Raw genomic sequence first — 27365 nt, 5'->3', positions numbered from 1 at the left:
TGAGCTGAACACAGGAACACACCTGGATTTGTTGTGGCTGCCAAGTGAGCTTTAGCAGAGCCATTCACCTGAATCCTGCTGTGCTGACAGACATTCAGAGAGGGACAACACCAAACATCACATAAAAACATGTTCATTGAAAATACTTCAGGTAATTCTAGATTTTTTTTTTCAGGCCTGATTTTAAGGTAATTGTGCACTGGAACAACACCCACATCCCCAGGGGGACTGACCCATGCCCAGAAAAGAGCTTTTCATGGCTAATGCTGCCACGCTGCAGTCCCTGGACCCCACTGAGAAGCATCAGCTGCTCTTTCTAGATGAGGTTCCTGCTTGACTGCCTTTGCTAGCAGGGGCTCCAGCCTGGCTGTGCCTGTGCCTGGCCATCTCAGCAGCAGCTTGGGGACATGCTGGGACACAGCTCTGGGCCTGGCTCCAGCCAAGTGTGCAGAGCCCTGCGTCCACCTGGGATAGCCAGCAGGGAAAAGGAGGCACAGGCACAACCTCCCACCCTGGTGAGGCACAGCCAGGCAAAGGGGCAGCAGCTGAAACATTCAGCACGTGTGAAATGCTTTCTAGGGAGGCAGGGAAGGGGTGTTCACAGAAAGGTGACTCGCTTTGCAGTGGGAGACTGATATTCTCACCTCTGCTTTGTGGGGAACAGATCTGGTCAAGCCACGTGAAGGGCACCCAGCTAAACTTGCCTTAGACCCTGCTGAGGTGAGGGAAGACTGTGTTACAGTGCACTGGTATCATGCAGCTATCCCACTCTGGCACTGCCCTTTAGAGATTCCTGAAGTGCCCTGTAAATTATGGGGAAACACCCTCTGGGAGCACTCAGATATTACCACCCCCAATTTTATGAAGAGTCAGAGAATTAAAAGCCACCATAATGGATATTTAGACCTAAAAATCTGGTGTCTGTAATAAAGTTTTATATTTATTTGCAGAGATTCTGAATGCTTCCTACCCCCATAAACCCAGCACATTGTGTAACCCCAGAACACAGCCACAGTTCTGGGGAACAGAGATATTTCAGAAAGCCAGAAGAAGCCTGTTTGCATCTTGGTGGAGGGGATTTGAGTATAGGTGCATGGTTTTTACAGTTTGGCTCACATACAGTGAAAGTCACAGTTGGAACTCAGCAATTTTATTGTTTGTAAAAGTCCACATTGTGTGCATAGAAAGACTGCAAAATAAAACTGAACATAAACCATCACAATAATATTTTGTGCAACCCACTCTAGCTAATAAATATTACACTTTTCCAAATATAAATACAACCTCAGAAATGTCACCTAGCAGAGCAATATTGCTGCTCCTTAATAGCAATGTCCTCATGCTCAGCAGACCCCTGGGTCCTTCAAGGATGGTGGGGGCAGTGAGCTGAACTTTTGAGCCTATAGACACCCCTGTCACAGTGTGAGGAGATGTGTAAGGCAGGAACTGATGCCTTGCCCATTTCAACATGTCTGAAAAGATATTCTGGCTCCTAAAAGCCACCCTAGAACAAAGAGCTTGAAAAATACAAAAAATTAAGCCTCCTTCTATGAAGAAATAATTTGACACAGGATATGTGAGATCATGGGATTACATTATTTCCTTGTTCCATTTTTGTTGGCAAAGCTATTTGAACCTGACTTGTGTAAAGACAGGGGGTTGCTGCTGGAAGTTTGAATTTCAGAGGTTTTGTAAGCTGCTGTCGTGTAAGGTTTCCTCGTGTTCTCACCTGCCCAGACAGAGAAGCATCAAAAATACATATTGCATGTCTGCACATATCATCTGTGAGCCCTCTTGACTTCCTTAGTGATTGTTAATGCTTAGCAAAAAGTCCTGATCTTATTTACAAATTCTGCAGGACACCAACACCCACACTTTGGGTTTGAAGTCAGTTATGTCAAAACAGTGTCTCTGTCTTGCAGTGAAACCACAGATTTTAAGGGAAATACCAGGAGATGGATTTTGTTTATACCTTCTGCTGTCACCACAAAATGTGGAACTCCTCGGGGAGAAAGAACCCAGGCACACCATTCAGTCTGGACTTTGTTCACAGAAAAGATGCAGAAGTCTTTACTTGTGGTGATTCTGCTGCTTTTTAAAGTTCTCTGACCACTGGTGCACTGAGCACTTCTGCATGTTTTCTCTGGCTCCCTCCTGAGCCCTCTGGCTCCCTCCTGCCCAACACACCAGTTCAGGGGTAGGTTCCTGTACCTTTCACAGGTAATCAGATCCTGGGACTCTGTCTTATCCTGGACTGCTCACTCCTCCATACTTTGAACAAAGAATTTGGGTGGAGGTCATATATTAAACTTCTGATGTAGAGAGATTGAAGAAAAAAATCAATATAAACATTCAGCTTTGACTTCTTCCCTCCAAGAATGTCTTCATTTGCATCAGAGTCCCATTTCCCCACTCACTGTACAATGCACTTTGAGAGACTTTCAAGACTCTTCAGCACAAACATTTCTTTTTCTCTTCCTCCCTCACAAACTTGCATGCACACACAGACACCACTTCAGCTTACCAGGTATCCAAATCCTGTTCCTGTTATGCCACAGTTGCAGGGAAAATCATGCAAAGGGAAAACAAAACCACCTTGAAATACCAGCATCAGAAATGCAGTCACTGAATCCAGCCTGCTTCTGTGTCTCCCAGGCTTATTCCTGTTCAGAGCTTTCAGGTCCAGCCCACTCTGAATTAGAGAGCCAGGGAAGTGTCTAAACATTCCTCCTCAGTTAAAGAAAGCTTTTTTTAAATCTCCCTTCAGGGAAGACCTTCATTTGGGAGTTCACAGAAATAGAACAGCAATGTCAGATCTCTAAATTTTGAGGCTGTCTCTTCAGGAGAAACACCTTGCTGGACTGTGTGGTTCAGGATCCATGCTCAATAGTCACTTCTGGTTTTAGGATGCAAACCACACTCTTGGCCAAACCAAAGCCTGTGTCTGTCTAGGCTCTGGAAGGCCTGGGGATATCTTGTCTGTCTGGAAGTACCAGCCTCTGCCCTCTCCTCCTCCCCAGGCATATGGCAAGTGTTTATGGTGAGAGGATTCCTGTTAATGCTTTGTTGGGGAAAATCCAGCCTTCTCTCTTCTCAGGACTCTCTTGGCTGTGCTGAGCATGCAGTGCCATGATTACACTTCAAACTCAGAGATTTCACTCAGCTGAAACAGCAGAAGAGAAAAGGATGGCCGCTCATCTTTCCCCTGAGCAAGGGAGAGAAGAGAGAGGAAGAACATTAATGTCAGCTGGAGAGGAATGGCAAGGTTAGCAAGGAAAACCTTGGGAAGAAACTGAGTATTAACAAAAATACAATCTATTCCTACAGAGAAAATGCCACTGGAAGAACCAACTTCCTTCTGTGCAATGCTTCTTTTCTACTACCAGTGAATTTGGCTTGGTGGACACTAAGTGCCTTGTAATGGCTTGGCTGTCATTTTTACCACCCTTAGAACTCAGCCCCACAGATCCACAGCTTTCTTAGCAAGGAAACTGTGGAATTAACTTGAGTTAGGTGCACTACATGGGCTTCTCAGTGAAGTCAAATAAAAGGCAGAGAGTCCAGAGTTTGCTTGCTAGTGCAGATGAAAGCTACAGTGCTTCAGCTCCAGGATTTTATCTTCTGTTCTCATGTGGAGTGCACAAGTCTCTCTCCTCCTTAAAGCCAAGGGGAAGGGAGTTATTTTCTTTGGGAAATAGGGCTCTCCAGTACAATACTCACCATCCTCCAGCAGTTGCTCATCACCTCATAAATTGCCTTGGAGGCCAGCTTGGGTTTGTAGAGCCGAAATCCTGCGTTGATTTCTTCCACCACTTCAGCATTGGTGCGATTCTCGTAGGGGATTTTGCCCTCACTGAAGACCTCCCACATCAGCACTCCTAAAGCAACCAAACAGGAAAAAAAATCACAAAGAGGCAAATAAAATCCTCAGCAGGGTCACTTTCCACCTGCTCTTCTCTGCAGCTCAACACTGGTGCCAGTTACTTGGAAAAGGATTTTCACTTGGATTCTCAGTAGAGAGCTGAAAAACCAGGCCCTAACACAGCTGTACAGCTTGAGGATGCCAGCCAGGATCCCTGGTGCTCTCTGAAGCATCTCCCTGTTGAGTCTGTGAAGGGCCTGAGCACCCACTCCTGCTGTGCTGCTCATAGCCCACCCCAGCTCCAGCCACAGCTTCAGCCAGCAAAGGGCAAAGGAAGCACAGAATTCACAGGCACAGACTGGCAAAGGTTATAATCCTGCATTATTTACTGCTGGCCCCAGGGCTGAGTGGCACCCCATTGACTGTGAGCTGTGCACAGCACACTGCCCCATTCACTGTGTGGGCTGGAGAGGGGCCAGGCCCATGAGTGTGCCAGATCCACAGCCCAGGGGACAGCCTTTGTTATGGCTTTGGGCAAAAACACACAGCAGTGCCCTTATCTGGGAGGGTCCAAAGAATGGACACAAATGGTCAAACAATGCATTGTGGAGCAGGAAATGAGGTGAGAAGTGTGAGCAGTGAAATAACATTTTCAGATCAGCATAAAGCAAATGGAGTCAGCAGAGCAAATTTGGAAGGGCAGGGGGTTTGAGTGAGACATCAGTGCCCCTGGACTGACATGCAGAGAGATGGGGTGCCTAAATGTCCTTCTCCTCTCCTCTCCTCTCCTCTCCTCTCCTCTCCTCTCCTCTCCTCTCCTCTCCTCTCCTCTCCTCTCCTCTCCTCTCCTCTCCTCTCCTCTCCTCTCCTCTCCTCTCCTCTCCTCTCCTCTCCTCTCCTCTCCTCTCCTCTCCTCATCCTCTCCTCTCCTCTCCTCTCCTCTCCTCTCCTCTCCTCTCCTCTCCTCTCCTCTCCTCTCCGCCCCTTTTTCTTGGACATTCCTGCTAAGTCAGCATGAAACAGAGTTCATTATTTGGTATTATATAGAGTTGCACATGTATAATCAAAATTGGCAATATTTGAAGAGTTCTGAAGTATCTAAGTAGTTTGATTTTTTTTCCCCTTTCTTTCCCTTGAATGATTTAGGTTTGCTTTTCTAAGCCATTATTCAGGCAACACTCCCTTGGAGTCCAGAGGATGCAGTGTTGAGGAGAGTTTACTTGAGGACTGAGCCCCGTGTTTTTCTCAGCTGGGGCTGTTGAATTTTTTCCATTTTGACAAGAGTTCCTTACCGAATGACCAAACGTCAGATTTGGTGCTGTAGTTGCTGTAGGAGAAAACCTCTGGAGCAGACCACTTGACTGGAAACTTGGTGCCTGTGGAGCTGGTGTACTGATCATCCAGGACAAACCTGGGAGAGGAAGAGAAGGGGGGATGCTGAGTTCCCCATCGTGTGACAGCCCCAAGGGACCGTGCACAGCCCCGGTGCCTTTACCTCGACATCCCAAAGTCAGACACTTTGACCACGTGGGATTCCCCCACCAGGCAGTTCCTGGCAGCCTGCAAGAGAACAAGGTGCAAAGGCATCAGGTCAGAGCTAAAACCACACTCTTGTCACACTGTCACAGCCACTCAGGGGCTTTTATCCTGGAAGAGCAGATCATGCTTAAGAAAGGAGCAGCAAAGTGACATTGTGCCATACAAAGAGGACAAAACCCTGAGCTTCTCATGCTTTCTGTACACTTTGCAGCATGATCCTGTTGCCAGAAAAGCTGTTCAAGCATCACTCTGACAGGTCCTTGTTGCCCAGAAAGGGTGGAGCAAGACCCTAAAATAGCCACAGCAACTCACAGTCATTGCATGCCTAATGAAACTGCAGCAGTGACTGATGGAGCTTGACTGAAAACCCCTTAATTAAAACTATTTTATCATCAATGCATGACTTATGCTAGACCAGGTCTTTTTGTCATTTTCACTGATTTTAGACATGAAGAGTGGTCAGTGCTGTGGCTCTCGGGGAGCCAAAGTGTCCACTCAGGGAAAAAAGACAAATGTTATGGCTTGTTTCTTCTGTCCCAAAACCAGTTAAAGGGAATAGATTGATCAGTGATCAGTGCTCCAGGGCTTGCTTGGATTTTTATTCCCCTAAAGTATTTGTGCTGCTTTTGCAGTGAGGGCAGATACAGGATCCCCTATAAACAGACAGGCAGGAGGAGTGTGGAAGATGAAATTAAGGAAGAAAGCAGAGGAAAAAAGCCCCTCTGAGGCAAAGAAAAAGTCCCCATGGGACCAACACACCAGGTCTCTGTGGATGACAGAGTTTTGTTCCAGATAAGCCATTCCTTCACACACATCCAGGCACATGCCCAGCAGGGTTTCCTTGGAGAAGCTGCCCCGCTGGCTCCTGAGGTAGTCGGACAAGCAGCCATTCTCCATGAACTCGAACACCAGGCAGATGGGAGCATCCTCAAAGCACACACCATAAAGCTGGACTAGCTTGGGGTGAGACAGCTTCCTGTGGGGCAGGGAGGGAAGGTGGGGAAGAGGCTGAAATAGGCTCAGTGCCTGCTATCCCCACAGCAAGTGTGTTATTTACAGCAGTTTATGTCACAGTGCTGCACCCAGCTCACTGCAAAGGCCAGCTTTGCAGATGTGCAGACCAAGGACTAAATATCATCCCATTTTAATGGTAGTGGTCAGTAAAATTTTTTCTGCATGGAAAACCATCCAATCAAACAAAAATAAAATCAATTCTGTCTGTCTTGTGGGGAGGGAAATGCAAAAAATACAAAAAAAAGTCAATAAAATCAAAGACAAATACATCCAATTGTGCAAAGCAAAACATTTTACAGGTAAGGCTTTTCAATGAAATTGCCCTTAAGTTTTAAGAGCTCTTTTCTGAGAAAAACCACTTTGCTCTCCAAAATGCACCATCAATTATCCTTGCCTTCCTGAACAGCAGAGATCTGGAAGACCACTCTGGATATTGATAGACTTGGAAGCACAGAAATTCACCTACACTTTGAATTGCCTTCTTCATAGCCACCAGAGCTCACCAGTCTATTTACTCTTAAGATGCCTAGCAGATAATCCAAGTTTGAATTCCCTACTCAGATTCCTGACTTTTGCTCAGTGTTATGAATCCCACAGGGTGTGATTGTCGTGGTGAATCTACCACTTACATCAAGACTTTGGCTTCCTCGATGAAATCCTCCTCAGACATTGCTCCTTCTCGGATGGTCTTTATGGCTACTTTGGTCTTGTCCAGCAAGTAGCCAAGGTAGACCACCCCAAACTGCCCACTGCCAATCTCCTGCACACGGGTGAGCTCAGAGGCATTAATGACCAATTTTCCTGTTGGTTGCAAGGGAGAAAGAGTAAGGACTGAGCAGTAGAATGGCAAACAAAAAGCTTTTGTGGGTTAAACACTGAGGCAGGACTCCAAGTGAGACTTTTTGGCTCTCCCTCAAATTGCCTGTCTGACCTCTGATAGCTCATTTGACTAGTCTGTGCTGCAGGTCATGTTCAAGGGTAGGAACAACAACATCCCCTTTCTCTCTCCTTTGTCTTGCCTATCCAGTTCTTCAGGGAGGATTGTTTTTACCTTATGTGCAGTACCCAGCACAACATGGGGTTTGAGTTGCTTTGAAGTCTCCAAGAATTACAATAAAGATGATACCGGCAAAATTCTATTGACAACAATATTCAGATGAAGGCATCTTTAAGGAGGGACTCAGCTTTCATCAAATTACTCTGTGCTCCCATTTCCATCCCCTTTGTTCAGCATTCACTTTGGTATTTCATGTTGACTTCAGTGGGACCCTGGGGTTCTCATCACCTCCCTCAAGGCACTGCAGGATCAGTTCAGTCCTTTATCAATGGCCATGACAAAGATGACAAGCTGGTGAACAGAGACCTGAAGAAAGCCATTGATTGTGGCTGCAACCACACAAATAGCCCTCAATACCCATGGGGATGGGCAGGATCACCCAGCCAGCCAGGCAGGAGGGTGGTTCCCATGCAGTGATGGCAGAGCCTTACCGTAGCTGAGCCCCGCGGTGATGGGGGCCTGTTTCCTCCAGGAGGAGACCGCGTATCGCAGCCGCGTCACGAGACCTGGGGACACGGGGACAGATCCTGTTACTGCACAGCCATGGCAGCCTGCCTGACACCACCCCGGAGGGCAGCTTGGATTCTGGAAGCAGAGTTACTGCACTGAGTTCTCAGCTCCACTTGAGGGCAGCTGAACCTCTGTGCAGGCTCTGGTTTCCTGCCTGAGAGAAGGAAGCCAGTTCTGAGCGCTTTCAGCTCATTTCCCATTTTCACATCCAGAGCTTTGAGTCTCTGTAAACTCTGATGAATTTCCAAATGATACTTGGCCTTCATAGAGTATTTTTGAAGCCCAGAGTTTGCCTTGGTACTCCTGGACTGTAGGGATGGGAGTCACCATGTCTGGTTATGGATACTGGCCATCTCCTTGACTTTGTGTCAAGGCCCAGGGATGGATCACCTCAAGAAGGCCCTGCAGTATAATCCCAGCAGATAGCTTGGCCTGGCAGCAGTGATACCCCCAGGGCTCTCTATAATATGCCATTATGACATCTGTGTTGGCCATGGTCAGCCTTAGAAGGACAACCAGAGTGAGGATGTAATGCTGGAAGCTGGCCTGAAGTGGCCATTTCAGAATAAGTGGGAGAAAATGTGAAGCCATTTAACACTTCATTGCAAGGACAGAAGGCTTGGGAGCCCTACATTCAAAACAGTCACCTGGCAAACCAGCAACATCTCTGTTCAGCTTCTCTCACCTGCTGCATTGTGCTGGTGGTAGTTGATGAGGTCAGGGATGGAGTCAAACACGTGCTTTTCTGCCAGGTAGTATCTCCTGGGAAAGTCAGTTGTCTCATTGATGTGGTAATGCTTTATAACAGGATTGTTGTCCGTGCTGAAAAAGAGGAGGTTTTCTTTGAGAGAAAATAGCTTGCAGCAAAAAGACAGGGATCTGGGGTATAAACAGAAACAAGTGAGCAGAGGGGGGAACCTTCCCCTAGAAAGAATGGGGGGGAGCAAGGAGTGAGCTGCAGTTGCTAATGAGTTCTGGGTACTTGTATGTTCTCCCTCTCACTTGCAGAAGGTCTCATCTCGAGAGGAAGGCTGAGGTTTCCTGATAAGAGAAGGTTGTGTACTAAGTTTCTGTGCCTCTTCTTTGAAACACAACTTTCTGTCCCATCACTGAAACCCCTTCACTTGCCTTGCACTACCCACTCTGGTGAGTCCAGCACACAGCCCATGCTGATCCCACTGTCACTTCAGTTCAGGGGACAATGCCACCAGAGTGACAACCCCAGTGATGTCCAAAGGACTATTTATGGGCAGACATTTAGATTCAGGGAGAAGTGGAGCCTTTAATACACTTTGGGACTGGCAGCTGACTCTTCTGCCTTTTTTGGAAGTGTTTTCCCTCTATCATTTTCATGAGCCTTCTGCTCTCTCGTTTTAATGCCAAAACAACTTTACAGAGATTACACACTCATAGAAGCCATTTCATTGATGTAATTGATGTGAAAAGCTGCTGAGCTCAGCTGTACCTCAATGCTTTGGTGAAAACAGAGACTGTGTACATGCCAGGCTGCCTCGAATCTCTCACCATGAAGGCCCCTTCTCTCCCCTGGAACAGGAGCAAAGGAAAGTAAAATGGTTAGACACATAATGGAAAAAAAAAAGAAACAAAAAAAGAAAAAGAAGTAGGCTAGGGACAAAGCTGTGCTTATTTCAGCTCTGTCATGAAGATGTGCTAAACATACAGGAAAATAAAGAGCCATCACCCCACTGACAGAGCTTGGTGTGTTCCATGCACAGCTCTGGTGGCCGCCCAGAGCCTGCAGGTCTCTCTTGGGTGTTAGGTGCTTTTACCTCAGCTTCCTCTCAGAGCTCTCAGAGGAAATGACACTTAGGCACTTGTGCTGAGTACATGTGGGTGTGCCTCTTTGTCCCTCCAAATCTCTCCTCTGGAAATTCTGAATCCATTGACTGCCCTCAGCCCTATCTGACAGAACACATGTTCAATGAAATGTGTGGCTGAGTGGAAAGGCAAACCCCTCTGAGTGCTCCCTGTGGAGTGAGCAGCCACAGAACAAATCACAGTTTATCCAGCACCAGAGAATCCATATGGGAGTGTAGGAATGATAATTTACCAATGTCCCCCAGACTGGAAAACCTTGGACATGATCCTGCCCTTTCATAGGTACACCAGTCATGCAGTATCTAAACATAAATGGGTAAGAAAGCAATCCAGTTGCAGTCTGGCACTCAGAACAATTTTTCTTTTTAACTTTTCACTGTAATTCCTTTCCACTCATCTGAATGCTAAAATGCCTCATAGGGCATGATCCCACTGGCCCAGATGGACCAGATGGCAAAGGAGATTTAACATCATAGTTTGGTTGAAATGACCTATATATATATAGATCCTATATGACTTGGAATTTGGCTGGAATGACATATATATATATATATATATATATACTGACTTATATATTGGTAATAAACCCCACATTTTTCATGTTTGCAGATAAAGAAGATTTTCATCTGGCATCCCAAGTGCTTGATTTTTTTTATCCCCTCCTCCTTTGCTTTACATGGTATGTTTCCTCCATTTTATGTCTTCTACCCACCCACAACATTTGATGCAGAGCAAATCCACCAAGTGCATCCTGCCTGGGCCTCCTTCCCCAGAGCTTTGATCAGCTCCAGCTGAACACAGAGGCTGAGCTGCTCCTGCATCCCCAGGTATGAGCTGCTGGCTGTGCAGCTCAGCCCAGGTGGGATCAGCCTGCTGAGCTGTGAACTTCCAGGGTTGGCCCTTCAGTGTCTGCACAACATCTGCACCACACAACATCTGGCACAGGAAAGCTCTGAAAAAGGTCTCTCTGCTGCTGTAGAAGCATTTAATCACACACAGTGAGGGCTTCAGGCTGGAGGTGGGCAGGTTTTGGAGGCAGCACCCTGCCCAAGTTACTCTGGGCTCTGTTCTTGCCCTCCCGCTCTCAGCTGACACCAAGCCTGGCCAAAGATCACTCACAAACTTGGCCACATTTTTGGGGGGAGCTGTGAGGCTTGCAAGGCTTTGAACCAAAAGTCTCTGCAGCCACACGGGTGTAGTTACCACAGAAAAGTTTTACTGGTAGGACTGAAAGAAAAAATAAGACCACTAAACCATGTGTGGACTTTTTCTCTAGTACTTTGTACAAGAATTTTAAAACAGCACAAAATTGCTGCTATTTCCATAAAACACTACTGTTCCAGGAAGGAACACTTTATTTGTGTTTATTAACACCTGTTAATGTAAGAGCGGATTTAAAAATTAAGGTTATGTTTGTGTGGAAAATTTGAACAAGAAGCTTATTCTTTGTATTTTCAGTACAGTCTTCATTGGAAAACTCTGTCTCAACTGAAACATTAAAGATGTGTGCTTACATGCACACACATAATTAAAAAAACAAAACCCACAGCCATACTTTTGGCTTTCACCCAAAATACTTCAGCACAAGATTGGTTAGATTTTCAGAGACCTACTGGCATTGACAGACCTCCTGCAGAGAGAGAAAAGATGAGCTAAAATCACAGCTTTCAGCTGGCACAGTGCTCTGAAGCAGTGTTTTCCTCCAGTCCCAGTTACTGGGTGTGTTTGGATGGCACAGCTCCATCCAAGCTCAGCTAATGTGGGGTAAGGGGGTGTGCTGGTGGTCCTTTGTCTCACATCACACACCAAGGACACAAACAGAGCAGGAACCCAGGGTTCATCTCTCTTACACACAGCAGCCCTTGCAGGCTTCATTTGTCATTAATGAATCATTATTTCCCATCCACCCCATACATAACACTGCTTTACCTCATCCCTGAGCAGTGTTTCTGCCTTGCTTCTGCTGATGTTCTTATTGTACCACCTGAAAACATCAAAAGACTCAGAGTCAGCGTTTCTAGGCCAGGAAAGTCTCTCCTGAGAAGCTTCTGAATGGAGCATCCCCAGGGTGGAATGTCAGGTGGGGTTGGAGACATTTGAGGCTTGTGGCTTCAAATCTAGGGCACTCAGAGGTACAAGAAAAACACAGGCACAACTTACTCATAAACTTGCAGATTCTCAGGTGATTTTTCCACCAGGTAGCTGCTTGGCACGTAGCCTTCATGGCTGTTGAGAGGCAAGAGAAGTGTGAGAGTGCTGACAGACAGGATTATCTCTGCATCTGTAGGAGTCAGCCTTGAAAGCTTTGCCTGCTCATTGCATGACAAAAGTGCTGGTGGGGATGTACTGAGTGGGGTTGCTGGAGAAGAAAACAACTGATTGTGTCTCTAAACTTGGAGAGTTTCACAATTTTCCTCCCTGTGTATCACTGCAAATATCAGTCTGAATTGTTTATTGCTGTAAAATTAACTTTCAGATCCTTTTCTTCAGTGCCTGAAGCAACAGAAAATGGAAGAAGGTTACCATAAATAACCTTCCATCACTTTTTCCCTGTAAATAAGAGGATGCTTTGCAAAAGCTGAACAAGAGGGAATAAACATGTATGTTAATGGAAGAACAAACTGGAATTAGAAAGGATTTTCACACTGGCTGTTGAAAAGGGACTTACCCATTCTTATCTTGAATCAGCCACCAATGTTCCTCAGAGCTGTCAATCACATAATATTCCTCATTATACTGTAACGTCAACTCCTGTGGGTTCTGGGCTTCATAGTCATATATGGCTATGACCACTGCTTCCCTTGGGTCCAGCAACAATTTCTGCACAAATTAGGCAAAAGGCTCATCACATTCTCATTCATATTAATATTCATATTCATAAGAAGCAGTGGCATGCTCTCTAAAGTGACATTTTCCTGGCACTGCTGTCCCCTGGGTTCAAAAGCCTCAAAGCAGCCCAGACCATTTAGTGGGGTGTGGTGGCAGCAAGAGAATATTTGGCACTTTCAAACAATGAATTTCAAATAAAAATTTCAGTTGCACAGAAAATACCCAGGGAATGTTATCACAGGTGAAATTCTAGGTGACTGCACTGTGGTGAACATTAATAAGGACATATTCCCCACTGGTAGTTAATCACTCAGGGCAGGACACTAAGGACAGCATCAGTGCACTCACCCAGTTATCTTCAGGAGTGGGAGGGAGAGGCTTCTTTGAGGCTGAAAACAAATCAAGAAAGATAATTTGAAGTAGGTGAGGACAAAACCAAGGGAGAAACCACCAATGCAATGAATTGATACAAACCCACTGAAGAGTGAGCTTTGGACTTTGAGAGCAAGACCTGCCAACTACACTGTGAGTCTCAGCAGGGCTTGGAAACTGGGGTACAGATTAGTTAAGGCATCAAAGTGAAAAATACAAGGTAAATGTTTCTTTGGTGAAGAATGATTGACCACTTGTGTTCATTTTCAGGAGACAAAGTAAAGACTCTGCTTGGCCATTGAAACCACAGAAGAAATATGGTTTTGTTTGGTTTGGTTAAAATAGGACACACACTGCTGAATGCATTTATCTCAAGAAAGTTGTTATGGCTTACTGACTGACCACAGCTGATCAAGCTCTTAGTTCTCCATCTCCTTCCAAAACCAGCTCCAAGCATCACACAGAGGAAAATGTGAATTCAAAAGAAGAGAATTCCTCATACAGTAAAAGATAAGCCAGAACATTCCAAGAAGCCAGGAACATGTCTCTTTATGGAAATCTATCATAATATTTTTTGATGTTCTGTACAAAAGAGATTCAGTCCTCTACTATTGCTAGGAATAAATATTTTCCATATCAGGATGGTCTTAATGAGTCCCTTACCATTTTTGGTGGGGTCATATACCACACAGCCAGCTGCCATCTTCTCTGTCTGAGCACAGCATCTCCACTTGCCATCCAACCAAAAGTCTGGATGACACTTTGAAGCCAAACTGTTGTTGTATCTGATTTCTGAAAAACATTAGGGGAAGAAAAAGAAGGGGGGAAATGAATTTTATTTGCATCCACGTTCGTTCTAGAAGTCATCTAAAAATAAATGGAGATAATCTGGTCTTCTGCAGGCTTGTTTCAAGAGACTGTTCAGATTGTCCACAGGAGGGGATGGTCTCCAAATGCTCAGTGAGAAGAGGTGATAAAGCAGAAGCTTGGAGTAGGGGAATAACTGATTGCAAGAGCCAGTGCATGAACTTCACAATAATTCCATCAGGCACAATGTTTTCAGAGGGAACAATACAGCAGCAGTGCTGTAAAACAGAAAAAAGCTGTGACAGAAGCCTGGTGCAGTTTTTATGTAACTAATTGACACCTTCCTCACATCAAGCACTCAGCTTGTCTCTGCCCCCAGAGTTGGTTGCTCATGTGAGCGAACCACAGCACAATTCAGGAGGTGAACAGGAAATGAAAGCTACCCACAAAAATGCTCCTTAATAACCATGATTCTCTAACAAGGTTGTCATCTAACCAAAAAAAATCTATTAATAAGAGCTGAAAATTTAGCTGTAGAAAGGTTATTTTATAAAGTTAACCATAGGAAAATCCTTGTCTCTTCCTGAAGAAGAAACCTCAAATTATAGTAATTTATTAAGAGTTTGTTCTTGAAAGACACAAACAGAATCCCAGAATGGGTCAGGCTGGAAGGGACCACACTGGGTCATCTGGTCCGGCCTCCCTGCTCAAGCAGGGTCATCCCAGAGCATGTGGAACAGATGGTTCTGGAATATCCGCAGGCAGGGAGACCTCACACCCTTCTTCGGCATCATTTCTGCCCATTGCCTCTTGTCCCATTGCTTGGCACCACCAAACAGAGCTGTCCATCCTCTGACAGCTCCCTGCAGACACTGACAGACATTAAGGTCCCCAAATAAACCATCCCACATCCAAATTTCCCATGCCTGCTGAAAGCACACCCACCAGATTTACAAACATTTCAATTTTATAACCCACTACCTGGGTTACAAACACTTTGTCTGCTGAGATTGGAGACACTGACTCCTCCTGCTCATTTTCTCTGCATTATTTGTGACAAAGCTGGTCAGACATGAGCCACAGCTGGGTGTGCAGGGGGGTTTTTACCTTCCTTCAGCGTCAGGACCCATCTCTGCCGGCTCTCGCGGTTGGGGGCAAACACGTAGAGGATGTAGCTGTCATGGACAATCTGGAGAGGGGTAGAGAAAGGAGCCAGCCATGAGAAGCAATCCCAGATGCACTGGTCACAAGGGAGTCACCCAAGCAAAGAGGCAGCAGCCCTGGTACCAACAAGCCACGTGCCAAATGATGATGTGGGGAAGTGGAGGAGCAGGGGCTGCTCAGACGCAGCTCTTGACCTCTGTCTCAGCTTGGAAATGGGTGTGTGTGCTCTACTCCTATCTGAGGGGGCAGCCAGCCTCTGTTAACTGGGCAGTTTTCTTTATCTCTTCCACAACCCATCCTCCCTCCAGGAGATATCTTCTGTTCATGGCCAGTGAGTGTCCCTGCATGGCTGATAAAATTCCATCATCCCAGAGGGAGGAGCCAAGAATTCCTACCTGGATACAATCTGAGGTTTGGGACACTGCAGCCTGCCTCCCCACTGCATTCCCAGAGGAGCAGCCCTTTCCCACTGCATTCCCAGAGGAAGACCAGGCCCATCTACAGCACCCCTGGACCTTCAGAGCAAAACTCCCCCTTGTGCAGGATCCCTGCTCCAACAGAAGCACACCTGGCACTTCAGGAGAGCTGCAGCCACCATTTAATGGGACTGTGCCACCACCCCAACCCACAGGGTGTCAGGTCCTGTTCTGACTCTGACAGTGTTGTTTTGTATTTTTTTTTTTCCTTCCCTAATAAAGAGCTGTTTTTCCTGCTCCCATGCCTTTGCCTGAGAGCCCCCTTAATTTCAACATTATAACAATTCAGAGGGAGGGTTTTATCTTTTCCTGCCTTCCTTAGCAGACACCTGTCTTTTCAAACCAAGAGAACCTCAAAGACTTTTGATTATTTAAATTGGAGTAGAGGTTCTGTTTAAGAACCCAGGGTTGGGTTCATTAATGACTGCACTGTGAAGGAAATGCTGCTGAAATACAAAATGAAGTGATGTCTCAATGTGGTCAACAGACAGGCTCACCTGGAAGGGGTATTTGTACTGACAGGGAATGATGATGTCACTTCTCACAATTTCCACACATTTAATCCTGGAAAGTTCCACTGAACCCTTCAAAGTCCTTTTTTTCTAAAAGACAGAGGAAAGCACTTGGTTGAGGCTAATGATTGTGGATTAAGTGAATAATTAGACCAGACTGTTGTGCCCGTGAGAGATTTAGTCTTAATGGAGCAGAAGCAAATTAACTGATTATGTAAGACATTAAAAAATTTAAAGAATGATTCTTATATTGGGCATCTCTATATGTATTCCCATATACATACAAAGGTGCACATATACATATTTCAACTCAGCACATGGATTTTAGAGAACCAGTCAAAACCTCTATTTGAAATTCAGCTTTTTGTATTCCAGCAAAATGAAATCCCTTCTTAACCAAAAAAGAACTATTTTCATTAAATTTTCAGTTTACTAACACCCCTTTTTCATACTGAAAAGATATAAACCAATAAATGTTTTATTTTAAAAAGTTTGAGTACTGAGAATTTCCAAACTATTCATTTCATCCAAAATGTACATTTTTACTGTATGTGTCTTTCAAAAAAACTACAACATTTCTCTGTTTTTGTTTCGTCTGGCTTTTCAACTAAGAAAGAAACAAGAGGGGATTTTGAAATAAATATTATCCTCGACAACTTGCCAACAAAGCTGTTTCTCTGGCATCCTCTGCTGTGCTTCCATTCACCAGGTGTTTGGGTATATCAGGTACCCAAATAACAGTATGGGCAGTGGGGAAAGAGTAAAAAGAGCAGGCATTCATGGATGCCAGCTGCCTTGGTGCACCCTATTCCCTGTGGAATCCTCACCCCATGGCCAGTGGCACTAAGCTTTTGCAAGAGAGGGGTGAGGGCAGCTGGTGGAAGTGGAGCTGGGGCTCAGCCTCTGGTGCGTCTGCAGGATCCACCACATGAGGTTGCTCTTCAGAGTGAGCTGGTTTCCTGTTTTGATTCATTTTCAGTAGGGATTAAGCACTATCTGTCCCCCCCCCCCTCAGCTTTGGGACAGCGTGACAGAAATCAGTGAGGTTTGAGAACACCAAAACACTGCAAAGCTTCTGTTTTCCAAACACTGCCAGCAGGACAGAGCCTGAACTTCAGCTGCTGCCTTGTACCTGCCACAGGTTATCACTCACTCAGCAAGACTTTGGCAACCTTCTGACCCTCCCTTGGGCCCCAGCTCTTTGTGTTTTACACCCTCCAGCTCCCTCTTGTCCCTTTTTCCCTCTGTCACCACTGCCCTGCAGCTCTGCCCCCTGGCAGCAGCCATCCCCACCACTGTGCCAGCCCCACTGCTGCTCCTCTGCCACTTTCAGAGTTAAATTCAGCCTAAACCAGGGCAGCAGCTCATGCCTGAGGAGATGGGGGGAGGTTTGCCACAGAGCTCTGTCAAACAGCCTCAAAACAGAGAGGCCCTGAGGCTCCCCAAGCCTCATTCTTGCACGACTGGCTGGGTATCTTGCCTCTGTATAACTGGACTTGAGGCAAAAGAGGAAAATTATTACAGTGTGGTCTCACATTGCTCTTGCTGGCCTTGGCTGGTGCATTTGTGGTTTGTATTTGTATTTGCTTGCAGTTTAACCAGTGTCTCTGGATTTACTGCCAGGACTGTCTCCTGTAGATATCTGCTGGTGTAGCTCTCTGGGGTGTGGGATTCTCCTAAATCAATAAACCCAAGGCTTTAAAGCACCCCTAAATGTAAATGCCAATTAACTCAAGAGTGCTGGCAAGCCTTAGAAGGCCTTACTGCACCCCATTTTCACCATCTATTTCCTTTCATTCTTATCTAGTCACTTCTTTTCAGACTTGGCTTCCTCTGTCTGTTCTTCAAAACCTCCTCTATCATTTGTTCTACCCCAGGAACTTCTACCCTTTTGATGAGGCACAAAGCCATTTATATCCTATAAAAACCTTCAATTTTGTTAGTGCTGAACCCTCCTTCATCTCCTTCCTTTGAAGTCCTGGGGTTTACCCACATGCATTCCTCCCCTGAGGCTTTAGCAAATGATGCTGTGCCAGGCACAGGCTCTGTTCTTCCCCTGCACACTGCTTTTTGTTGATGCTTTTCTGGACTCTGCTGAAAGACAGGGTCCAGCCTTCTCAAGGAGCTTTGTGCAGTTGCCCTGCAGCTCTCATGACCCACTGTGTTCCTTTTAATTACACAATTCAGTGATGGAAGCTCCTCATAATCTCACGTTGCAGCACATTGGTGTGTGTCTCACAGCCAGAGCATTGCCCAGCAGATCCTCAGCTGATGGGACCCTGCTGATAGAAAGCAATTACAGTCCTCTAGCAGGACAAACAACTGGAATTACCACTCACAAACCAGGCATTACCCAGAAACTGGGCTGGAAACTAAACATATCCCTGCTTTTGTGATGTTTGACTGCACTTTAATCCAACAAAACCAACAGGGCCATTTGGAAGGAAGGGGAGAGAAAAAGCCTCTTAGAAATGGCCTCTGAAAAACCTCAGAGACTTGTTCCTAAAAGGGTGAGACAAAACATGCTGACAGATCTCCATTTGTTGTTTCCAGTCTGCCCAGAGTATAATTGGGTAGATGTTTTAGCTGGCTGGTCAGTAAAAGCATCAGTGCTCTTGCTGTGAGCCATGAGTGGGAAGAAGCAGGGCAGGCTGCTGTGCCATGGGGAGAAGCTGCAGATAACCCATTCTGATTTCTTTCTTTTGGTCTAAGATTTGCAATATATCCATTCTGGGAACAGCTCTGAAAGGACCCAGGTGCATCACAAGCCCAGTGCATTGATATCTTCATCTTTGGTACTCCCCCTCCTCTTGCCACACGGCTCCAGCAGCTCTTTCATTGATTAATCCTTTGGATTGTCTCTGCTGCACAAACCAGATCACTCTGGTGGTCCCTGATTGCTTTAGATGCTGGGATAATTGACCGTGGACACAGTCCTACCCTGGAACATAAGGAGGCATCTCCCTGTGCCTGCCTGAGGAATGAGCTGCCTGGCATCTCTCATGGGCTATAAAACCAACCACCAGCACTGCTGCTCACCCAAAAAAATGAATCACTTCTCTCCAGCTCAGGGGCAGGGATGTGGAGCTCGTGGTGAGAGGGCAGGGAGCCATCAGTGGCCACTGCAGGTGACACAGGTCTGCTTGTGATCACACTTCCTGACCATGGCCCTGCACCCTCAGGTTTCACAAAGCTCTGAGATCTTGCAGGATACGGGGCTGAAAGGCTCTGCAGGGAGTGTTTGGGCTGAAGGTCCCTCGGCGGTACAGGCTTTGCTGAGCCCACTGTGTTTATCAAGGGCCCTGGCAAAAGGTGCAGCCACCAGGGCTGGGAGCAGAGGGAAGGGAGAGGAGAGGCAGGGGAGGGCAAAGTCTCATCTCAAGGAGCAGAGGAGGAGACCAAAGGCAGCATTTCTTGGCAGGAAGGCAGCACCCTGGGCTGCGTAAAGCTGGCTTGGTTCAAAAGTTGCGTAACAACTTGAGTCTTCTTTTTTCTGTTCTGGGGAGGGGAAAACCGAGCCATCTAAGGTTCATGTGGCCCCAGTCTCCTCAGCAGCAGTCCCTGCTGAGGGCTGGCCATGCTGCAGCTTGGCTTCCCTTGCCCAGTGGTGTCTGTGCTCACCTTCTGCCCCCCCATCTGCTGTGCATCCCCTCCTGTGCAAGGCTGGCAGTGCCTCCTTGGCAGGAGGGTAGGGGAAAACTGATTTAGAGCTGGGCTGGAGCAAGGTAGGAAATTCCAGTCCTCAGCAAGCTCGACCACAGAAACATTTCCATCAATGAAAGCATTTCATGACCTTCTCTGTACCATCAGGGTTTGGGGTTTTTGTAAGAATCTGAGCCAAACTTCATTCCCTGTTTTCACTCACTGTCTTGACTCAAAAGAGCAGTACTTAATTGGTGAGTAAGTAGATGAAGGATCTTTGCTTTGACCCTGTGTCACCTGATCCCTGTCTCTCTGCTCTGGGCTCGGTGTTCAGCCTGAACAGAGGCAACAGCTGATTTTGAGGGTTGTGCAAGGTGCGGCTGCCCATGGCAGAGAGCTCAGCTGCCTGGCTCAGCTTCAGCCTTTTCAATGAGTGACGTGTTCCTGCCTTTCAGAGTTTTCTTCAGGCCTTGCTGAGCTTCTGAAAGAATCTGGAAAGGAATTTCTTGGTGTAGAAATAGCAACCAGAAGCTTATGAGATATCACTGGAACAAGATGGAATTATTTTTAATGCTCCTGCTAAAGCATTTTTCCACCAACCAAAACACCTGAACTTGAACTTGAATCTCCTTGAACACTGTGTTGATACAATTATTTTCTATCTCTTATCATACTCCTTATCTGTGGAATGTGCTGTATTTCTCATTAATAGTTAGGACGTTAAGAACTGTTGAAAACTGGATTCATAGCACCTTTGATTGGACACTATCTTCATTTGGTATTTTGTGAGTTTTCTCACAAAAATGTGAGTTTTCTTATCTTAGGAAAACTGGTAGTTTTGGGGATTATAGGAAATAATACAATGTAACTATTTTGAAGCTGAAAACTAAATTGAAGAAATTGATTTTTAAAAGAAAGTTGTAAGGGATTTTACATTTTCTGTTACACTAACTGTTCTAAAGGAAAATTGGAGAGGAGTGATAATTTATGACACTGGTATTTTCTGTAGAACCCTGACTGTTGTGCTATATTTTAATACCTCCAATGTATTTTCCTATATTTGATAATTAAATCCCTTAATGTGTCTGCTTGTCTTAGTTGTCCATCATGACTATTTTGTCCTTCAGCTTGAACTAAAAGAATAAATAATTTTTTTTTTACTGCTGTTTTCCCATCTAAAGAACATGAAGGTGTTTTAGGGGTGGGCACACCCTGGATGCAGAGTGCACAGAATTGTGTTAAATAACAAAACCACCTGCAACTGGTGTTTGAGATGCCTCCATTCAACCACTTACTATTGTTACACAATCCTATAGACCCAATCCAGCCGTGTATTCCCACCAAATCCAATTCCAAAATTCACTTTGGTTCAGGTCTTGTCCGAGATGGTTATCTGGGTGCCCATCTCTACACCAGCACAAGTGGTTGGACAAAAAAATCAATGCCATCATCAGGAAACAGAAGGAAAAAAAAAAAAAGAAAATAAAAGGAAAAAAAGGAAGATTCTTGGCTTTCAAATGAGCTTTCTAATATGATGGAAATAAGCCTTTTATGTTACATAAAAGCACATGGAACAACTCCTGAATACTATATTAGTTTCTTCAAAGCTCTTCTTGACTCCAGCAAAGACTGGGAGCAGTGGATTGCAGTGAATGAAGGATTCATTGGAAAAAAAGGAGCTAAATAAAATCAACTATATGACATCACTTTTTCATGAAAAAAAAAAATCTAAGCCTTAAGGCCAAAATTAAAAATCAGCCAGAAAGGATGAAAGAGTATAGAGCAATGGGCAGGCATTGCAATAAAATAAGTTACAATGTTGATTACAATATAAAGCAAAGTCAAAGGCACTGGGAGCAAAAAATGGCCACAATTGAGAAGTCTAAGACAAGGTAACTTGTCTTAGGAAACCTCATATTTATTGTTATATATTCAAATTAGGAGGAATTCCTTCATTCTTAAAATACAAAGGAAAATATGGGTTGAAGATTTTGTTACATCCTCAATGTTCTCTGACAGAAGAAAGATTTGAGCTTTGTAATTTAAACAAAATTGAAGTGTCCGACATTTGCTGCAAAAACATTGCTCAGAAGGAATGAAAAATATTTATTCAAAAACTAAAGACTAATAAATACACAGAAAAGGACCTAGTAGGAACAAAACTGGGCAGGAACAGAAAGGGCAAGTAGAAAATTATTATAATCATATTCTGGAAGGTAAAATTAGTTATTCCAGCAAAAAAGGAGCTATTTTTATTACCAGACTTTACCACATGTTTGTGTAGTTAGAAAGGCCACAGAAACCAGACACAGAGAACCTGCATTTTGCTCAAGGCAATCCTGTCTAGACAATTTCACCACCCTGAATCAGGATGCTGCTGCAGGAGTCGTGAGTGAGAGCAGCAACAGACAGGAACTTTGTAAATATCCGGAAAAACACTGAGTAGGATGGACTGGAACAGGTTGATGAAAGATGTGGAATCTCTGTCCTTGGCTTTGAAGCAGTGGCCAGTCAATGTTACAGCCAGCCTGTCCTGGTGGTGGTGACAGTCCTGCTCTGAGTGCTGATCTTATCCTGGTAAAAAGTCTGACTAACTGCATTTAGGAAGTGCTCTCCAAGCAGCATTACCACGACTCTGTGATTTCACAATGGAAACGAGGCTCACTGTGACAAACAATATCAACTGCATCCTCAGCAACTCCAATAATATAATTTGGATTATTCAAAATTCCTGTTAAATTTTCAGAGATGTACTAGACATTAAGGCACAGATTTGTGCTTTGTCTTCATCTTCTTTAGGATTGTATTGATTTTATTGCATAAAAATTGATTGAAATGGGTGATGCAGGCAGATGCCAAGTCTGACTTCTTTGTGGGTGATTATTGATAAATTAGCTCAAGATGTGCATCAGAAAACAAGTGGTAATGCAAATTCTGGCGAGCAAACAGTACTAGTTAATAAATACATGGCAGGTTATGAAGAATGACACATCTAGTCAGATGTATTTATTTGGAAGGTTGTCTTTAAAACCATAATTAAATTCCCTTTAGGTGAAGACTGCTAAAGGGAAATATCCCTGTAGCCTTTTGGCCTGCTCAGTTGTTCAGAATACACAAAGCAATGAGAAATGGTTTGAATGGCCACTCTAACAAGACCAGAACAGAGACCTTCAGAAGAAAAGTTTTAGTCTGTTTACATTAGAGTCTTGGGGAAAAAACCAAGTTAGATTCTGTGTAGAATAATCAAGGTGAAAGGGACTGGACTGAGGAGCAAAGCACTGCTTTTTGTCCCATGGAAGCTGGACTGCTGCAAGCAGCCCCACGTGCAGATAATGCTACAGAGCAGCTGGAACATTTCTGGGATGCTGATAAAAGTCTTTTCAGCCAAGTTTATTCATTTGTTCTCATGTAACAAGAGACTGAAAGCAGATTTCAAGGCCCACTGAAGTGCCATCTTTGCCATCTTTATATGTGAGTATCAAAGCTCTGAATGAAAGAGCCCAGGACAAGGCTGAGTCATTCTGTGTGACCTCCTGAGCATCTGACCAGTGTAGGAAGAATTGTGCTGATGTAAATGAAAAAAGAACTTGGCCTTTTCTGGGTGAGCCTTTCATTGCTGCCTTTATCAGCTGGACTAATAATAGCCCCCAAGTGCATGAAGAAATAAAATTTCAAAATATTTATGTGCCTGAAGGATTTACCAAGGACCATAAGCTGTTGGGTGGAGGGGGTATAGATAATTCACCAGTTCAAGTGCTTTTGCTCTAAGTAAGAATATTTGAAACTCTGTCTCAGACACCTCCCAAAAGGGATTCACTTGTCTGCTGCTTTTGCAGAGCAGCAAGTGTACCAGGACCCTGAGAGTTTCACAGTATCTGAATTATTGTAGTGACGATCAAACTCATTGAAATAGTTGAAATTATTACTCCCATGTACTTGTTTACTCACATGTACAGTAGCTACAAAATCAGACACTGAAACAAATAATTTTTGCCTTTGGAATTGATTTGCATGTTATAATAAAGACACTTCTGATGTCTTTTAGCAGAGATGGGGGTTGAATACATGTGCCTGTTATCAGGGCTTTGCTTTATGTTAAGACAGCCCTGCATTGTGCACTGCATAATGAATTCCAGAAAACACAGTTCTTATTGTTGTCAGTTATTGGGGGCTCATTCTCCTAATGAGACATGTAAATATCTTTCATTAACATTAAGGGCCACTGTGTGCTTGGCCCTGAGGAGAACAGTGCTCTCTGTCAGCTGGGGCAGAAAGATGAAAATTACAATGAAAATGCCATCACAGTTACTGCAAAAAAACCCTGCCTTTATGAGGTCAGTTGTCTTGACAGCTTTGGGTATCATTTGCAGAAATATCCCTGCAGCCTTTTAGCCTGCTTATTTCTTTGTTTTGGGCTGATACAAAAAAAATCTTAAATGTCATTTAAAACCTTTGATTTAAAAATGCAGAGAAAGGGTGTTAAACCCTGTTAAATACAGGCAGATTGTATAAACCAGGGCTTAATGCAAAGTGTGTACTTTAGGTCATCCAACAGAAATCAGTGGGACTTCTCAAACTTTTAAGCAGTTCAGTAGTTGTTTTACCTGACTTTGTGCACAGGCTGTTGTTACTGACTGACCAGGGACTGGAGAGATGGGAACTATACAGAACAAAACTCTGAGTACAGGAATGCACCAGACAAGTTGGTAAGGGGTTCTTAAAGACACCCATTGAAAATCTGTGGTGAAAACATCCCCAGAGATCTCCCTTGAAAAATCCATGCTTTAAAAGCCCAGATATGTGCTGGGCCCATCCATGTCAGTCCATAGCACTGAGGATGCTCCTCATCACTGCAGCCAGCTGTCAGCAGTGTCCCTAAACCTCCAGAGCAGGGCCACCTGCAAACTGCCCCCTGGCAATGGTGACAGCCTGCTCTGACCTCTGCCAGCCCCAGAAATTATCTGAGAGGGTCCTGGTGGAGCAGAGCAAAGCAGTGCCAGGGACGGCACCAGACAATGAGCACCAGATCATTGATTTCAACACGTGCACGTGGTGCCTGGTCCTGGTGCACTCCTGGGAATGGCACAGCCCATGTGCTGGGCAGGGATCATTGGAGTCCTCCCTCCACTGGCTGTGAACTCAAATGCTGGGTGTTCCCTCCCATATTCTGAGCACAAAACAAGATGGTTCTTGCATGGGCTGCCCTCAGCTTTCCTCTCCAGAGCAGCAATGGCCTGATCAAGCAGAGGTCTCACCAGCATGCTCTAATTTTGATTATTGAAGAAGCTAATGATTGGTTCTGGGAGTGTTTCACAGGACAAATTCTTCTCTCTCTATTTTGTGACAAATTCTTTTCATGTAACAACCTGATTTTGAGAGAGAAGAACCTGTTTATGTGAGAAGAAAAATCAGCATTTCATGGAACATCAGCCCTGTGATTACAAATATACCACCACGCCTCAAAGTTGCACATGGTTCTAAAGTTGTGTGTGTGTTTACCTATAGATGTCTACACATATATAATATGTGCATTTTAAAACATGTAATATATAAGATGAAGTAGATAATACATCAAACCCTCATCTCACCTAAATGACCTTTTGGAAGATTCAGAGGGAAAATTTCCACGAACACAGTGAGTGAAGTCTATGCCCCACTGAAAGTCACCAAGTCAGATTTTCCAAACTATTTCAGTCCCTAAAGATGCTGACAAGACACAAACTGCAAAAGTATCTAGTCAGAGTTATGTTCAATTCATGTCAAGCACACCAAGACTCAGAAAGCACCAAAGAAAACCAGTAGCAAACATTTCTCTAAACACCTACACCTACAGCAAAATCACTTACATGCTTTTCAGAATTTAGCCCTGAATAATTAAGTGGATTAGTTATAATGGAATTTAAAATCTTACAAAAATGACATTTGAAAAATAGTTTGGAGAACAGACGAAGATAGTCTTGAACATAGAGAGTCACAGTATGCAGCAATGAATAGTGTCCTGTTTAAAATGGAGGTGAGAAAAACATGGACTAGAAAGTATAAGCAAGAAAAACATTTCATTGGGCATATTTGAGAGACTGACGTGCAGGTGAAAATGACTGTTAACCTTTAAACTTTTTAACCTTTAAAGCTGGTTTGTAACTCCAAATAGGTTGTGATAAAATATCAGGGCACATTGTGCTTTTCTTTTATTGTTGGGTTCTGTTTCTACTTAATTTTCTGCAACTGAGCAAGATCAGATGGTCTGAAGTTACTAGTGCTGGATCCAAGGCAGCACAGTTCTTCTCTGCCTACAGGAACAGTGCCTAAACATAATGGATTAACAGCATGTTCAGGGACTGCTGGAAAACAAGCAAGATTATTTACAACCATAACGAGGCTCTGCAAACATCCAGCTAAATAGAAGGGAATAATTCTCACTTCACTAGAGCACTAAACACAATGGGGTGCACAGATTGACTTCTAATTTTCTTCATATTTAGCAAATCAGCAAAATGCAAACTTGGGGAAACAAAGCCTGGCCTGAGCCTGGATCTCATCATCACAGCCCATCTGAAGTTAGCTCCAAAGACCACACGTTACATGTGGCAGCTGAATTTAGTTTAAAATGCTAGACAGATCTCCTACCAGCCATCAGCCTGATGCCCTGAAGAAAAGAATGAGAGTGAAGATCTGTGGATTATTTTTTCACAGATACAATCAGGGTACACTTGTGACCTTCCCAATACGCCTCTCCAGGTCACCCTGTGTCCATGTGAGGTGCCAGGCACAGGTACCTCACACAAGCCCATGCCAAATTCCTACAATAAAACCAGATCCTTCCTATAAATTAGTAGAGTGGTCTTCTTCCTCCATTCACACCAAATGCCTGCTGATCAGAAGCTCTAAATGACCCATTTGACCAATTTTCAGTGCATGGTGCTGTAGCAAGGACCAGAAAAGTTAACAAAATTTAACAAAGATCATCCTTCCCTCCATTAAAGAAATTTCATCCTTGCTCCCATTGCTCTGAGAGAGAAAACGACTGACGTACCCCGTGGCGATGTTCGTAGTAAGCCAGCTTGGATTTGGTCAGGACAAAGAAGCGCACTTTAAAGTTGGAGGGTGAAGTCCTTCTCTTCTGCTGGGATTTCTTGATCAGCAGTTCCTGCAGGAGCACACAGTTATTCATGGCTGGGCCAAGAATGTTTGTCTCCCAGGACATGGGAACTCTGAGCTGTGTGCTCTGTCAAAGAAAGAAACACGAGAAAGAAGGCAGTTAATTAAAAAAAAAAGAAGTGCTCAAGAGGCAGCGTAGGTGCTTTTGAGCTTTATCTTCCCATCTACAGCAAAACTTCCTTTCTGTCAGACCATAACCACATCCTCTCTGAAGCCATAAGGTGAACAGCACACATTGAAATATACGCCAAGGTAAATGTTGTGGAAAAAAATAACACTTGAGGGACATGCAGAAGATGTGAATCAATGATTAAGGATAAATTAAAGGGGTGTGGCATGATTAAGCATCTGTCTCCTACTGGCTCATCTGGTTATAAATGGATATAACTGGAATACAGTTATAAATGCATGTACCCAACATGGATGTACAGGATGAGTGTCCTGTTCAATGCTAATTAAGAATGTGCACTTTCCATAAAAATACAATTTAAATATAGCACTTAATGTACAGATTTGTAGAGACTTTGCCTAAGACAATGCAGTACCATAGGACAGAAACAAGGACAAACTGAAGCTGTTGCCAG

The 27365-nt window shown here is 44.5% G+C and overlaps 1 protein-coding gene across 1 annotated transcript; it reads right to left on the bottom strand.

Moving 5' to 3' along the window:
- Window positions 1-1134: 1134 nt before the first annotated feature.
- On the bottom strand, window positions 1135-26905 carry ITK (IL2 inducible T cell kinase). Its single transcript, XM_009091488.4, has 17 exons — window positions 26657-26905; window positions 15967-16071; window positions 14937-15018; window positions 13686-13814; window positions 12999-13039; window positions 12490-12641; window positions 11982-12047; window positions 11751-11805; window positions 9448-9527; window positions 8668-8804; window positions 7904-7978; window positions 7045-7216; window positions 6161-6377; window positions 5358-5422; window positions 5155-5273; window positions 3721-3878; window positions 1135-3205 (listed from the first exon to the last, which is right to left on the bottom strand). Exons 1-17 carry the CDS (start codon window positions 26825-26827, stop codon window positions 3134-3136), a joined length of 1896 nt encoding a protein of 631 aa, XP_009089736.1. The 5' UTR covers window positions 26828-26905; the 3' UTR covers window positions 1135-3133.
- Between the last annotated feature and the right edge of the window lie 460 nt (window positions 26906-27365).

The sequence above is a fragment of the Serinus canaria genome, chromosome 13 (genome assembly GCF_022539315.1).
Source record: "Serinus canaria isolate serCan28SL12 chromosome 13, serCan2020, whole genome shotgun sequence".
In the NCBI taxonomy this organism is placed as follows: Eukaryota; Metazoa; Chordata; class Aves; order Passeriformes; family Fringillidae; genus Serinus; species Serinus canaria.
Note: the sequence above shows the minus strand (reverse complement) of the source record. Positions and strands in the feature narration are given on the sequence as shown.

Coding starts and splice junctions, on each gene's coding strand:
- ITK (XM_009091488.4), bottom strand. CDS start 26,827: ATGTCCTGGGAGACAAACATTCTTGGCCCAGCCATGAATAACTGTGTG. Junction 12,048..12,489: donor CTGATTCAAGATAAGAATGG/GTAAGTCCCTTT, acceptor GCCTCTCAACAG/CCATGAAGGCTACGTGCCAA. Junction 7,979..8,667: donor CCACCAGCACAATGCAGCAG/GTGAGAGAAGCT, acceptor CCGTGTCCCCAG/GTCTCGTGACGCGGCTGCGA.